Here is a 15,957-nt window from a genome sequence, read left to right as displayed (position 1 = left end):
AAATGGTAAATCGGTGCAATGATACCTTTTATGTTATATAATTGAATTTGACCGTTAGAATAAGACCAAATTTTGATCATAAAAACTATTTTAGTTTAAATTTTTTTTAACCATCACAAATATATTTTTCTGATAGAATTCGAATAAAACATTTGAGATTTTTCATATATCTGATAAACTAAATCAGTGAGATTTTGATTTTTTTTAAACAATGTTTATAACTTTTTATTTCATAAAAAACATTTTAGTTTGGAATTTGTTCACTTTAACCATCTAAACTACTTTTTTTTTCTACATTAGAAGTTTGTATTTCAAAACAACATTAATCAATAATTCAAGAAAATGACCTAAGTTTGATAAATTAATGAATATATAAATAATTTTTACAGTTTAGTATGTTCAACAATGGATATCTCTAGACAATAGAGTAGAATCATAAATACCAAAATTACCCCTTAACTTTCAAGAGGAACAGCAGACTCAAGCCTCACTCTATTTAATCGTACAGTTCCAAGAATGTACTCTGGAAGTTCTGCTTGTTCCTTACCCTGAAATTTATAAACAAAAGATTACGAATCACAAGTTTTCAATATAAAAAGGGTAAAATCGTAATTTTGGTGTATGGGAAGCAAACGCTTTTATGATGCGAATATTTCCAACGAAAGTCGAAAAATATCATTTTTTTCAAAAAGTACAGATTATTATTGCTAATAAAATTTGGATCCACAAAACTCATATGTCGTGAAGGGTATTTTAGGTATTTAACAAAAGACCTCTATTAAGATGGCAAGATCAACCACAATGCTTGTCACATATCCAAGAACTATTCCCACGACACTCCTTGCAACCGATGAGGATCCAACATCCACATCAATCTGCAAAAACAAATTTACCAAATTGCCCTTATGCTGTTATGCATAGTCACGTTTCACAGCATAAAAAATGTCATTCGCAGTTAACAAGATTCTCCCAATTCATTGTTAGTAAGACCTTTTTGTTTTAACTAATTCTCATCCACAAGATTTACGCTTTTTATCATAAGTGAAGGGTAATTTAGACATTTACCTCCAAAAAATTATCTTGTCTTAGATAGTTGCATGTTACAGCTTTCCCTAATAGACAAGCTTTTGATCCAACTGCACGTTTGACCATCCAATACCCCTGTTAAACAAAATCATCATTCAATATCATATTAAAAAAAAAAAAAAAACCTAGCCAAAAATCAATAAAGATAAAAATAAATAAATAAAAATAAATACATCGACAATGCTTGGAATCAATTTGAATCTTGAATCACGAAAAGTGTTTGTTCCATTAATAAATCTTTCCAGCAAAGAATCTTTGGCTATTGGCCTATCAGCAGCAAAGTAGAGAACTAAGCTGTAATTCGGTTTAGCTGGCACCTGAGAACAAAAACCAGGGTTTTCACTATTAGCAAAAAGTCTTAAATGCCCTGAAGGGTGGATAAATAATCTTAGATCGAAAGTGTTTCCAAGAAAGGGCAATATGGTCATTTTACATCATACGAAGACGTGTTTATACTTCAGTTAAAGCTTAACTCATACTTGCAAGTTCATGACCAGAACAAATGGAAGTTTTTTCCCGGCATCCGACTGTAACAAGAAAATGGAAACTATATTAGGTTTCGAGTTGTATTTTTACCATTTTACCCTTTCTATATATGGAAAGATACCTGGACAAGGCATTTGGGATGCAAAGCAACCTTGCCTACCGGATTCTCAACTTTAAACCAATCAACTGCTACGAGTCTCAAAAGGGGATTTCCTCCAGCTACCTGAAATAGATTTAACAAAAATGTGAAATTACATATCTACCCCTAACATGACAAGACTAATGAGAGGTAAAGTTTCACCTTAGCATTATTTTGCAAGTATGTCTTTCCTCTTATCATAAACCCTTTCCCATTTGGAGATGTCCAACAATTTATATCACTCTCACTCTTCCCTTCAGACATGGATCCAGGAAGCTGAATAGGATCAACTGTAATTGGAGATGAAAGTGGATCTAATTCACCATCAGCACAGGGATCTGATCAAATTAAAGAAAACGATTATATTATTATATATAAGTAGGTGTAATCTGTAGATTTTCTATTAGGTAGGGACCATTTTTGTATTTTTTTTAAACATGTGGACTGTTTCTGTAAAGAAAATAATGCACAAGGACCTTTAATGTAATGTACATAGACAATTTTTGTAATTTATTTTCTACTAAACCTGCCAACATACGAAAGTCTTAAACACATGGACCGTTTCTGTAAACTACAGGGTCATTTTTTGTAATTTATTTTATACATAAGGACCAAAACTATCAACATACAAAAGTATTGTGGTCAAAATGAACATTCCACACAAAGGACCAAAGGTGCTAATTTTCTAAACTTATTGTTAAGGTCATTTGTGGTTAAAGTGTAAAATAAGAAACTTTTGTTTGTGGCCAAAGTATGAAAAGACAAAAGTATACTATTCATAAGCCAATTGGTTTTAACATAATTTATTTGGATAAGATTAAAATTTAATCTAAAAAAAATGATCCGAAATGAAAATTGGCACCTGGGACCCTATTTGGATTCGAGAAGGAAGCTGTCTGCAACATAATACTCGATCCCTTGTAAAATTAAAAAATAAAAAAAAGAATTAGTCAAATATTAAAGACAAAACTTCAAAAATGGTCTCTGTGGTTTCTGAAAATATCAAGTTTAGTCCTTAAGTTCAAAAAACCTCACAGATGGTCCCTGTGGTTTCAAAACTTTTACCAAATGGTCCTTCCGTCTAACTCCGTCAGCTTTCTACCGTTAAGTGAGGGGCATTTTCGTCATTTCAATACACAGGGACCATTTATGAGGTTTTCTCTATTTAAAAAAAAAAGAAAAAAAATATAATTATTTAATTAAAGGGCCCCACCCCCTCCCTCTCTCTCTCTCTCTCTCTCTCTCTATCTCTCTCTCTCTCCACCGTATACCCCCACCTCCTTCTCCTTTTTCTTTTTACCCAAGATGAACACTTCATCTTCTTCCTCTCTTCCTTCTTAATCAAAATTCCACGTCTACCCACCAATCAGTTATATTTAATGCAAGTAATACCAACAAACCCGGATTTCACGAACTCAATATGGGTTCCCCTGTTTCCCCCTTACGATCTGGACCAGTGGTAATCGAGCCACCATCTTCTCCATACGACGGCGATATGTGGTGGCTATGTATGGCGGCTGTGGCAGCAGTGTGCAACAGCGCTGCTCTGGGGCTTCTGCTAGTTCTTTTCTGCCTAATCTCAACGGGAAAGATGAGCAGGGGGAGGGGAGAAGCCTGCTGGTGGTCGGTCGACACTTACGGTAGCGGGGATTGGTGTTGCTCGTCGAAACAGAGAGAAAGACGAGGTGGCAACCGGTGTTTCTTGGCGGAGGTGATGGCAAGTGGATGCTGGAGTGGAGGCAATAGGTGGAAGGAAGCAGTGGTGTCGGGGTGTTTGATGGTGGTGGGTCACGACAGGAGGAGACGGAGAGGCTGCCACAGACGGCTATGGTGGCCCTCTTCGTTGGTGGAGTGAGAACCAGAGAGAGGGAGTGAGTTTGAGATGAAAAGGAGGTCGAGGGAAGAGATTCAGACGGCAACAGTTGTGGCGGTGGTTGGGATGTCGCAAAACAACAGGTAGTCGCGATGGTGGGTTTCTTGAACTGGAGCATGAATACCTGGATCGAGTCTTGTAATCTCAGAAGAATGGTAATGGGAAAGTGGAGTCAATTTCTCCAATGTTGGGCTTGTTGAAAGTCAAAGGAGTACAAACTAACCATCACATTGTGCAAGTTGTTTGATGCATCTCTTAGACCCACGAGAGAGAGAGAGAGAGAGAGAGAGAGAGAGAGAGAGAGAGAGAGAGAGAGAGAGAGAGAGAGAGAGAGAGAGAGAGAGAGAGAGAGAGAGAGAGAGAGAGAGGGGCCCTTTAATTAAATAATTATATATTTTTTTTCTTTTTTTTTTTAAATAGAGAAAACCTCATAAATGGTCCCTGTGTATTGAAATGACGAAAATGCCCCTCACTTAACGGTAGAAAACTGACGGAGTTAGGCGGAAGGACCATTTGTTAAAAGTTTTGAAACCACAGGGACCATTTTTGAAGTTTTGTCAATATTAAATGAGTACGTTTTTGTAGAAATTGAAGAAAGGACAAAAAAAAAAAAAAAACAAAAACAAATAAACCTTGGTGTCAAGTGGAGCATCATCATAATCACTATCATCATCATCTGATGATGAGTAAGCGGAAATCGCATCATAAAATTGATCAGCAATTTCATCTTCTTCATATTCACTATTGGGTGACGAAACTTCATTTTGTGAAACTGTGGTAGATGATGATGATGATGATGATGATGATGATTCATGTTTGCGTTCTTCAGGCTTTGTATTGGGTACATACTTTATGTCAAGGTACGCCTTTAAACCTGAAAGACACATAACATAAAATTAATTGATTCGACCTAAAATCAATTATCAATGGAAATTTCGGTTGTACAATTATAAGTTGTTGAGATTATCGATATGAGAAATTAAAAAAATACTAACCCGATGCTTGGTTCAATAATGCATAGGGAATCGTCTTTTCAAACTTTGAAGATTGATTATTCTTCCATTTCGACCAGCTTTTAGAATGTACTTCTAACATATGTGTTACGAGACATCTACCACCATTTGAAGGCACATTTGTGCTTAAGTTCTTGATTTCCCATGTTGATGCTGATGAAAATTTCAAAATCCATTAATAATAAAAACCGAATTCACCTTTGTAAAATGGTAGATAGATATGATATAAAGTTCCTTTTTGTCAATTTCTGTGAAATAATAAAATAATAATAATAACAATAATAAAAATAAGTTTCTTACGGCTGACTTTTGTTCGACGATATCCTGATCGTGGAGGTTTCTTTTTATGTACTGCAGGGAAGTGTAAGATTGCTGCAACATAAGTTTAAAACTCAGTAATCAGAGAATATTGCATTTATAATTTTATATATCCTTTTTTTATATAAATTTGCTTGCATTTTTTTTTTTGATGTCCTCAGATAACTTTTTTATGATCATTTACTTTTTACTTACCATAAAAAGTAATTTTTTTTTTTACTTACCGTATGCTCCATCTTGATCACGAAACCATTGCCTCGAGAAGATGAAATCACGCCTACATTTCCACCTACAAGAATAACACCCGAGTTGATGCTAATAATATATAATGGCAAAGAATGTTGATGTAAAAAAATATAATGAATTTATGACATTCGCACTTAAAATTTTATAATTTTTATTTATTAATTAAGCATGGCTTGATTGTTACCAATCAAATAGTAAAAAGATCAATGAAATTGTGTTATATATATATATATATATATATATATATATATATATATATATATATATATATATATATATATATATATATATATATATATATATATATATATATATATATATATATATATATATATATGTGTGACTTTAAACATCTAGATCATATTTGAATTCGAAGCTGTTGATACATTTCATTTATTATTAGAATCTGGTTTTTATTTGGATTTGCAAGGATTTGCAACACTTGTAGACGGAATTTGGTTTTTGTTTTCAAATCAGATAAATTGTAACTTTTCGATTAGGTGTGGACTATTTTTCTAGTTTTTTTAAACATATGAACCATTTCTATAAAAACATGTGTATCGATCTTTTCAACAAAATAATGGAGAATTTTTATAATTTATTTTCTATACAGAAACCAGACCTGTCAAAATATGAATGTACTATAGCCAAAGTCTAAAACCCAAACATAAAAAAAATACAAATAAACTTTTTCTGTAAATTAAAGAGACAAATTTTATAATTTATTTTCTATACATGACAAGATTTTCCAACATATTAAATTATTATGGTCAAAGTCTAAAACCCAAAAATTTACTATTCATAAACTAGTTGTTTTTTATTATATATAATATTTTTGTTTGTCTTTAAATTCAAATGTTATGTGTACCAGTTCTTTAATGTGTTGTGACAAGTTATATATGTTTAACATCATAACTTTATATATATATATATATATATATATATATATATATATATATATATATATATATATATATATATAGAGGAGGTGTTTGATTTGTCTTTTTGAAAGACAAAAATTATTTTTAGAAAAATTACAAAAAGTCAGGTTTTTCTAACTTTTCTAAAAAGTCATTTTTTCTTCTATCTAAAATCCAAAAGTCACTTTTAAAATGTTTTTACCAAACATCTTTTACACTTTATCTTTTTCTAAAAAGGATTTTTATCATTTTATCTTTTTTTAAAAAGGATTTTTGTCTCTCAAAAAAGACAAACCAAACACCTCCATAATGGTGTACCTATTTATATGTCTAGGATCATAAGACCCATAAACAACATCAGAATTTCCACTTATAGAATCTACTAACTCCAAATCACTTGTCAATGCATCCCACCTACATATATACATAAAATCAGAATTCCATGTAACAAACACAAACCTAAATAAATCTTGAATACAAGTAACATTCAAAAATTAAATTATTTAGCATACTCATATCTTTGATGTCGATGAAGGCTCAATATCACCTCAAAGGCAGAATCTGAACTCACATCCATAATACCAACAGCCTTCACTAGGACACCTTTATTACCCTGAAAACATATCCATAATGTTTAGGGTTTAGGATTTAAGGTTTAGGGTATATAAATATCTCAAAAGAAAACGTAACGACCTTATAAATAGACGTGTCCTCAAAGATTCTAACACCTGAAATCCAACATATGATCAATTAAGATTTTCCATATTTGAAATTTTTGTAAATGCAATATTCAAGAGACTCTAGGGTACCACGGAGTGTGCGAACACATTTCCATTCATGCCCTTCGATGACATCAGCAGCATCGCCTTCACAGAACTCAACATTCTTATTACTTCCACTCAAGCTTAATGATCTACGAACAAGTGACTCGCCTATAAAAAAAATGAAGAATGAAAAATAATTTTTTTATTTTGTAAGGGGTAATAATGTCATTTTCTAAAAAGCATACCGCGTTTTATACTTATGAGCCTCTTTAGACCACTAGCGTATCGCTTTACCCTATTGCGATGACCCTGTCGTTCAAGATCAATCCTTTACAAAATAAATAAAATAGTGAGACATTAAAAAAAATATGGAAGAGACTAAAATGGAAATAATTAAATAAAAATGAAATGTGTATTTTTAACGTACTCGTTCTCCTTGCTTAATTTGTTTCTTGTATTAGAGGTTTGAGAAAGCTCTAATTCGGCCTATTAAATAACAAAATATGAGATGATTTTATTATATTAAAATATTTGTAGTAAATTTGGCAATTATATTTACCTGTTTCTTTGCTTGTTCTAATGCTTCCATCCATTTTCGGGTTTCTCCAGCTGTAGCACAACCAATCTTGCAAAAACATTATGAAGCAAATTGGTTATTATCACATTGTACTTTTTAAAATCTACCCAATTGTAGCCTTCTACTTTTTTTTTTTTCTTATTAACATTTAACTCTATAATTGTATTCTTCTAAGTTAGAAAGTGTAAGTGTAACTTACTTCTCCCTTTTTCTCCTCATCTAGTCGATTGGAGAACTTCAGAACATAAAGATCCTAGAAATATGAAATTTGAAGTAACAAGTCAACTTCAATTGATAACTTGAATTACAATTTACAACTATAGATAAGAGAAATTAATAAAAAAAAAAAGAGGTCAAATTATTAGCAAATAAGGAACATGATTTAAGGTGCTTACACCATCATTGACCTTACGACATCCTAGCTCCTCCAACTTAAGTGTGTGGCCAACAACACCCCTTCGTATTGGTTTCTGCATGAACATGCTAACATGAATATAGATTCTTTACTAACTATGATTTAATCCTTTTATGGGTTTAATTCGTTGCAAAACAAGTGAAACCCTAACGCAAAAATAATGCAAATATGTTGTTTTCGAAATTCGAACCCTAGACAATGGCTACAATGTGTGTATATAATCAGGATATGTAAGGAAACGAATGAAAATGAGGTGAAAAGAATTATAGAATACGAGATTGTGTAAAAACATACAGTGCCTGAATGTTCATGAGGATCGCGCTTATACATCATGACGTATTTTCCCTTAATATGTAGAAATCGACGATTACAAGATTCGCGTTTGATGGAATTGGTGCCTAGATGATAAACCCATCCGGAGTGTTCAAACTTGGAGCGACTACTACCAGCATTCTTCTCCTCCGGTCCACTGTCTCCTCCACTTCCCGACGATCCACCACCACCTTCGCTCGTTCCCATTTCTTCCGCCAAAAATTTGGGGCGTATTTTCAGATCCTAGAATCCGAAAGTATGAGAGAGAAAGAGACTGTGTAAACTTTGTACCCGACGTGTATGGTGGTTGTTGTTGTTTATGAAATCCACCGATTCCCATGGCGGAGGGAAGAAAAGTATGGATTTTTATGGACCGTTGGAAGTTGGTGCATGATAATGGCGGAGAATAGTGGTATATCAATGAACGGGGTAACCGCTGTCCCCGGTTTAGTCTTAAAACCGGTTTGCATTGGGCAAATTTATATTTGACAAAATTATATAAATGGTCCCTGTGCTTTATGAAATATCACAACTTTAGTCCCTACTAATTTGTTTGATAAGAATGGTCACTATGGTTTCTAAAACTTACAAGGTTGGTGCTAGACCATATGAAATGACCTTTTTACCCTTTTTTAATTTTGATGACACACCCCTCAGAGCGGGCCAGAAATAAGAGAGCCCCCGACAATGAATTCTCAACGAGGCCCGGCCACCCTGACCACCAGGGACTCCAACGGGGTGACCGCGCAAGAGTCCCACCCTCGCCAAAGGTTGTCCTTTGCTACGGTCCAAGGATAACGGCTCCAGGCGACAAGGAGCACTTCCAGAGCATTATTGTCTGGATGAATCGTTGGCTCTGACACTACGAGGAACACGATCCACCAATAAGGACGACATGTCTTGTCGGGATCGCAGTCATTGTCCCTCGTACGGATCGAGGAGGATCCTCGGTATAAAAGGACGACCACTAGTGGCGAATCCAGGATTCAAACCAATGGGTGTCCAACTCGAATGATATAACATAATAAAATATTTAAAAAAATGATTTTACATTGAGTCATAACTATACGATTATATACATAACACATATAATGATATAATAATCGTTAGAAAATCATAATCATCTCTAACATTAATATACAAAATTCACCAAATTATAAATCAACACTACATACAAACTAAATTAATAAACAAACATATATTGGATATTTTCTTAAATTTTTTCTGAAAATTTTTAACATCGCTATAAACTAAATAAATTATCAAATAAACTAAGATATTATTGGCAATCGATGAAAGTTTACATACATAAAACTTTATTTTCTTTGTACTTTAAATTACAGAGGCTACATTGCTTTCTAGACTTCACCATTTTATAGACTTTGACTTTAGCTAGCTATAGCAACATTTTTTTATATAATAATTATATCTATATTTACACACAAACACAACTACACGCTAAGTACTAGAGAGAGTGAATAAGCGAGACCTGAAAATAGAAGAGAGTGGAGAGAGATGAGAGTGGACAATGGAGAAGCAACACTTTGATTCCATTCATCGGGGACAGAAAGCGACAGAAGGTGGAGGAGATAAACAGCGAGCAGCAAGTAAGGCCAGAACCGTCGAACCAACCGACTTGTTTTACTGATGGAGAGGATCAGCAAATCAAAGGCACCATGGTCGGAGTTAATGACCGATCGGCGAAGCTATGTGAAAGGCAGCCCCGGTGACCCAAAAAAATGTAAATTTTTTTTTAGGGCTTTGGCATTTTAGTGTTCTTTTCTAATACTCTACACGATTTGTATGATTTTAAAGAGATTGTATTTATAAAAAGTTGTCTTTTTTATTACCCCGCTAATTACTCATACAGCGATACGTTACTAAATTTAAAAATACCTGAGATGTTAGAAATTTTCTAAATTGTTTCATGTTGCCTCACAAAGTCACATGTGTCCATTTTGTGATTTCCGCCGGTGTCCCTTTCAAATTTACCATATAATCTGTAAAGAGAATTAAATAACAAGGGGTGTCCATGGACACCCTTTAGTTCAACGTAGGTTCACCTCTGACGACCACCCTGCCTTAATGGGTAAGCTATTCTTCCCCGGTCCTTAACCCTCGCATTCATCCATCCGACTGACTTGACCATCGGAGCGTTTTTCCGGGACCTCTTCCTGGAGAGCGGCTGACGGTTTCCTTTCCTTGTGAACTTTCAGGTTTCCCTACGGCGATCATTACTCAAACAACTCAAGTGGTCGGAGACCAGGTCGCATCATTTGGCGTCATCTGTTTGTGTGACAACAGATACACAAACCCTTTCTCTTTCTCTTTAACCTAGCTGCACATGACAAACAAGATGACTGGCGAGCCATCAGAACCATCGCATAGCCTAATACATCCAATGGCATCGTTGGAAGCGGCTAACACTCCGTCAACGCCATCATCCGGTGGCCCGCCACCTCCTCTTGCAGCAACGCCATCATCTGAAGGCCCACCACCTCCTCTTGCAGCAGCGCCATCATCCGGTGGCCTGCCACCTCCTCTTGCAGCAACCATGCTGTCTGTCGTAGCCCAGAGCCAAACACCACTACCCATGCTGACTTACGCAACTCCACCACCATTCCCCAATAGCAGCGTACCCAATCCATACATTGTACCTCCTCGATCACTGTTTTTTCCTAACACCATTGGATTTAACAACACCGACTACAACCCTCTACCACCATCTGCCCAAACCACAAACGACCCACAACAAACAACTCCCATAGCACCACTGGTAAACGGATTGCCCACATACACACATGTAGCATCGACGAACAACACCACAACCGGCCCAAGTGTCATATCACAACCACAAAACCACCCGCCATTGGTAATGAGCACCGTGTCAACGCCTCCATTCACGCCTTACCAACAAATACCCATGGCTCACACGTTTCCCATCTCGTTTCAGCCGTCAAGCTTCTATGGCCCAACAACGCCAAACCTTACAACCTACAATAACATGCTAGTACAGCCTTTCTTGGCAATGCAACAACTAGGGTACCACTTTGTTCAATGGACACCAAACCAAGATTGCCTTTCACGAAGTGTCACGTTGCCCTTCGTCAAAGAATTGTTGAAATACAAAATCCCCAACACCGCCAAACTACCCCACCTCAAAACGTACGATGGTACCACAGACCCAGACAGCCACATTGACACATACGAGTGGACAGTGACATTCTTTAAGCTAGACGAATGATTCTGGTGCACATATTTCCCCACCACCCTAGATGACAACGTAGGGACGTGGTTCAAGACACTGCGCCCGAGCAGCATCAGTAACTTTAGCCAACTAAACTATCTTTTTCTAACCAACTTCATGCATCTCCGGAAGTACAAAGGTGATTGTCAGTCCATCATCGGATGTAAACAAAGGGAGGGGGAAACAGTCAAGGACTATTTTGCCAGATTCACCAAGGCAACACTAGACGTCCTACAACACGGTGAGGGGTTGATTGCAGGAGCGTTCACTTGCGGATTACTACCAGGTTCGCTATCTTAGAAACTCATGGGCAAGAAACCCCCAGACAAGATTAGAACTAAAGGAGCGAGTGGAACGATTCTTATGCCAAGAAGAAGGCGAAGCGTCGCAGCAAGCATACCTTAACGCTATGTCTTCCTCAGCCGGGAAACGACACCACCGGTCTACTCCCCACCATAATTCTCGAGGAGGAGGCAGGTTCTTGACGAAATGGACGACCGCAGGGACAGTTCAAACCTTTCATCAAAAACGAGAGGCGGGGAAGACGAGCAGAAGTCTACATTGTCACTGAAAAACCAGCAGCAAAGGGCATTGAGGCACGATACTACGAATACCACAAGAGTAGGACACACGATACGGTCAATTGCTCAGTCTTAAAAAGGGAAATGGAAGAGAAGCAACTGAAGGGAAACTTGATAGAAATTGCCAAGAGTATGCGGGCCAAATTCAATGCAGAGAATCCCAAAGACGATAGTGGAAGAGCCGATTACAGGCAAGAAATCCTCACGATTCACCATAAAAGGGGGAGAGTAGAACACACAACCGGTGTACGCAGCATCACGAAAACCATACAAGGGCTAACGTTCTCTGTGACCGACCCAAGCCCAACCGATTGGAAAGGGGACAACCCCCTTATCATCCATGGGTTCATTCGAGACATCATGGTCCACCGGGTATACGTTGACACAGGAAGCTTTACAAACATTTTGTGGTCTGCTACTGCCAGACGCATGGAAGGAAGGACTAAGGCCAACCGCAGGCCAGCTCACAGGGTTCACATGATACAACATGTGGCCCCTAGGTATGATTCAGTTACCATTTACGCTAACTAATCAAGACAAGACCAAGCAACGGACCGCCCTTGTAGATTTTGTGGTCATACGACACCTATCCGAACACAATGTCATATTAGGACGGACTGCCCTACTAAATTTCGGAGCAATCTCGTAAACAATCCATGGAATAGTGGAATTCAGCATGAGCCAGGGCCCGGGGACAATCCTAGCCACCCCTCCAAGGGAGATCAAATGCAACGAGATCATGCAACCAAAAGACATCTCAGCCGAGGCCAAGAGATCGAAGTCAGACTCGTCAAGAGGAGGGGAAGTAATTAACAGAGAGTACCCAGACCAACAAGTAAATGTGGGAACAAATCTTCCCACAGTAAAAAGGCAAGAGCTGGATCGACTATTACAAAAATATAAACATGTGTTCGCCTGGACACCCACAGACATGGTTGGGGTCGACCGGGGGATCATAGAACACAAGCTAATGATAAAACCAGGGGCCAAAGAAGTAAAACAAAAGAAGCGAGACCAAGGAGGAGATCGAAACAAGGCAATTAATGCAGAAGTGTCCAAGTTGACCAGCGATGGGATCCTTAGGGAAGCGATTTTCCCTACATGGATTGCTAACCCAGTAATGGTGAAGAAGCATGACAACATATGGCGCATGTGTATCGACTATTCGGACCTCAATAAAGCATGCCCAAAGGATTGTTACCCACTACCGGAGATAGGCCAGAAGGTGGAATCCCTACAGGGTTTCTAGTGGAAATATTTCTTGGATGCATACAAGGGATATCACCAAATCCTAATGAGCAAGAATGACGAAGAGAAAACAACCTTTTACACAGATCACGTCGCTTTCTGCTATACAAAAATTTCATTCAGATTAAAGAACGTCGGGGCAACCTACCAATGACTGGTCAACTCTCTGTTTGTTAATCAAATCGGCAGAAACATTGAAGTTTATGTTGATGCCATGGTCATCAAGAGCCCAAACGAGCGAAGGTTACTACACGATGTGGATGAGATGTTGCAAACTTTGGAGAAAGCTAAGATGAAGCTAAACCCAACAAAGTGCACCTTTGGGGTAGAAGAAGGACAGTTTCTGGGGTACTATGTGAGGGAATCCAACCAAGCCAGTCAAAATCAGTGAGCTTGAAGAGACACCCTCTCCAAACACACTAAGAGATGCCCAAGGGTTGAATGGAAAACTAACAGCACTCAATCGGTTCATCTCTAAGTCAGCCGAGAAAGCCATACCTTTGTTCCAAACAGTTAAGGGATGCATAGAGAAGAACAACTTCCGATGGACAACGGAGGCCGAATCCGCTCTACAGAAAATAAGAAAGGCATAACACATGCTCCCCACTTTAGCCAGACCAGTACCGGGCGAGACGCTGCAGGTCTATCTGTCCGCATCAAAGGACGCTATTTCGTTAGTGATAGTAGTCGAAATTCAAGGACGGCAACTACCGATCTACTTCATGAGTCGGGCCTTGCAGGGGCCAGAAATTAACTACCCAATCATCGAAAAGCTGGTGCTCGCTTTAATCTACGCGGCACGGCGACTCTGTCGGTATTTCCAAGCCCACCATATAGAGGTATTAACTAGTTTCCTGATCAAGCAGGTACTCTTGAGACGAGAGACATCCGGATGCCTTGCAAAATGGGCTATAGAACTAGGAGAGCATGACATCAGCTACCATCCTAGGATAAGCATCAAAGGGCAGGCACTGGCAGACTTCCTGTTGGAAATCCCAGGGGAGCTCTAGCAAGAAATGACTGGCACGGCCCAACAAAGACACCCAGAAGAAAAGACTGATCATCAGTGGACCCTCTACACGGAAAGAGCTTCCAACAAGGAAGGCTCGGGAACGGGCTTGATCCTGACCAGCCCCACGTGTAACACCCATAAAATTCAAGCCAATTTAAAACATTTACAAGCATTAAGTTATTACAATTTTTTTTTTCAAAATAGTATAATGTCACAGTATCCCAGAACCAAATCATAAAATCATGAAATATGAGGAGTTGTACGATCACACCTTCACCTTCCCACGATCATCAGAAGTACCTAAAATAATAATCGATAAATGTAAGCTCAAAGGCTTAATGAGTTACCCCTAAAATACCAACGCCATATAACCATATCATATAAGCATATAAACAAACAACATGCATAATGAGCCTTCAGCCTGACTTGACCGCCTCGTAGGCCTTCAGCCTATCTGGGGTAACATCCCGTATATTAAATAAATAAATAAATAGATAAGGGTTAATATGAGTAGAAACCCTAAAATCATTAATAATTTAGCAAGGTGTTGGTTTTGAGGAGTTGACCGTCATAATTTTAGAAGTTGGGGGTTAAAAGTGTAAGTTTCGGATTGGTTTTGTGAATATTTATGAAGGCAGGGGCTGCAATTGAAAATAATTTGTAGAAAAGGGGTTGCTTGGTAATTTTGGCCTTATTATGAAAAGAATTATGGAAGTGATGGATAAAAAGGTAAATTTCGGAGTTAAATTGAAGAGATTGTGAATGGGAGGGTCCGGTTCTGCCATTTTTGTTATCAAGTTGTATAGAGCGAGATTTACACCCGTGCCTTTCATTCCAGGTTGAAGGAGCGCCATTGATCAACCCTAACCCTTAGCATTGCAGCCGCCACTTCGAACTCCTCAGCCGCCATCTCTCTTATTCTCGCATCTCCGATCATATGAGGCTGCCGCTCGCTGCCATGTCATTGAAGCGCCACCCTCTGCCAGCAACATCGCGAGCCACCGAGAGTTTCGCCGAAGATGAAGATGGATCTGTGTCGTCGTTGTGCAAGTCGTGAGCCACCGGAACCGCACGGTAAGTCCACCTATAAACCATCCTTTCTCCCTCTCTCGTTCTTTTGTGGGTGCGACGTCTGATTCGTCATTGCCGCCTAAGAGGTGCCTGAACGTGCCACTATTTGCGTTTACCGGCGATGTCTGCTGCCAAGTGGTGGCTGAACGTGCATATTTTCGAATGTAGTGTTGTTTTCGGTATTTGTGGTGGGGATTATGTGTATTTGTGGCGGACAACCCACTGTCACCACCGTAAGGTGGTGACTGCCACCCATTATCGTTTTTCTGCCACCCTTAGCCGTCACCAGCCACCGTGGGAGGTGGTTGTGTGTGTGTATTTTATGTGTGAGGTTGTTTATGCACTTTTTGGGTAGCAACCACCACCACCACCACCATTAGAAATGGTGGCTGCTACCGCCTGCCCCCATGAGCCGCCACCGATCACCATCGCCCGAGGTGGCAGTGGATGGTGCCCGGCCTAGTGGAACCCTAATGGACCTAAACACTTAACCTTGGACTGGGTTGGTTCATTATTGGGCTAGAAACCCTAATTAGGGTTTAGAAACCCTAATTTTTGGGTTTATTGGTTTGGACCTATTGGGACGCGCGTTTGGACCAGTGGACTGAAGTATGACACATGCCAATTCCATTGTATGATGGCTTGGTGG

At 38.4% G+C, this 15,957-nt stretch overlaps 2 protein-coding genes across 2 annotated transcripts; one reads left to right on the top strand and one right to left on the bottom strand.

The window, feature by feature from the left end:
- Window positions 1-455: 455 nt before the first annotated feature.
- Window positions 456-8,467, bottom strand: LOC111879777 (protein ENHANCED DISEASE RESISTANCE 2). Its single transcript, XM_052765716.1, has 22 exons — window positions 8,132-8,467; window positions 7,818-7,892; window positions 7,622-7,675; window positions 7,405-7,470; window positions 7,273-7,331; window positions 7,091-7,173; window positions 6,891-7,013; window positions 6,775-6,809; window positions 6,594-6,694; window positions 6,400-6,495; window positions 5,140-5,204; window positions 4,898-4,969; window positions 4,580-4,750; window positions 4,217-4,458; window positions 2,574-2,628; window positions 1,874-2,049; window positions 1,694-1,795; window positions 1,566-1,613; window positions 1,260-1,403; window positions 1,066-1,161; window positions 774-875; window positions 456-548 (listed from the first exon to the last, which is right to left on the bottom strand). The coding sequence occupies exons 1-22, from the start codon at window positions 8,354-8,356 to the stop codon at window positions 456-458; spliced, it is 2,283 nt and encodes a 760-aa protein (XP_052621676.1). The 5' UTR covers window positions 8,357-8,467.
- Window positions 8,468-10,550: 2,083 nt separating this feature from the next.
- LOC111879778 (leucine-rich repeat extensin-like protein 5) lies at window positions 10,551-11,393 on the top strand. The gene has a single exon (XM_023876204.1). The coding sequence runs from the start codon at window positions 10,551-10,553 to the stop codon at window positions 11,391-11,393; it is 843 nt and encodes a 280-aa protein (XP_023731972.1).
- Window positions 11,394-15,957: the final 4,564 nt, after the last annotated feature.

This window comes from Lactuca sativa, chromosome 7 (genome assembly GCF_002870075.4).
Source record: "Lactuca sativa cultivar Salinas chromosome 7, Lsat_Salinas_v11, whole genome shotgun sequence".
In the NCBI taxonomy this organism is placed as follows: Eukaryota; Viridiplantae; Streptophyta; class Magnoliopsida; order Asterales; family Asteraceae; genus Lactuca; species Lactuca sativa.
Note: the sequence above shows the minus strand (reverse complement) of the source record. Positions and strands in the feature narration are given on the sequence as shown.

What these genes read in the sequence shown, in the direction of transcription:
- LOC111879777 (XM_052765716.1), bottom strand. Translation starts at nt 8,356, where the DNA reads ATGGGAACGAGCGAAGGTGGTGGTGGATCGTCGGGAAGTGGAGGAGAC. An exon ending in ATTATTGAACCAAGCATCGG is followed by an intron (nt 4,459 to 4,579) that starts GTTAGTATTTTT and finishes TGTGTCTTTCAG; the next exon opens with GTTTAAAGGCGTACCTTGAC. An exon ending in ACTTGCAAAATAATGCTAAG is followed by an intron (nt 1,796 to 1,873) that starts GTGAAACTTTAC and finishes AATCTATTTCAG; the next exon opens with GTAGCTGGAGGAAATCCCCT.
- LOC111879778 (XM_023876204.1), top strand. Translation starts at nt 10,551, where the DNA reads ATGGCATCGTTGGAAGCGGCTAACACTCCGTCAACGCCATCATCCGGT.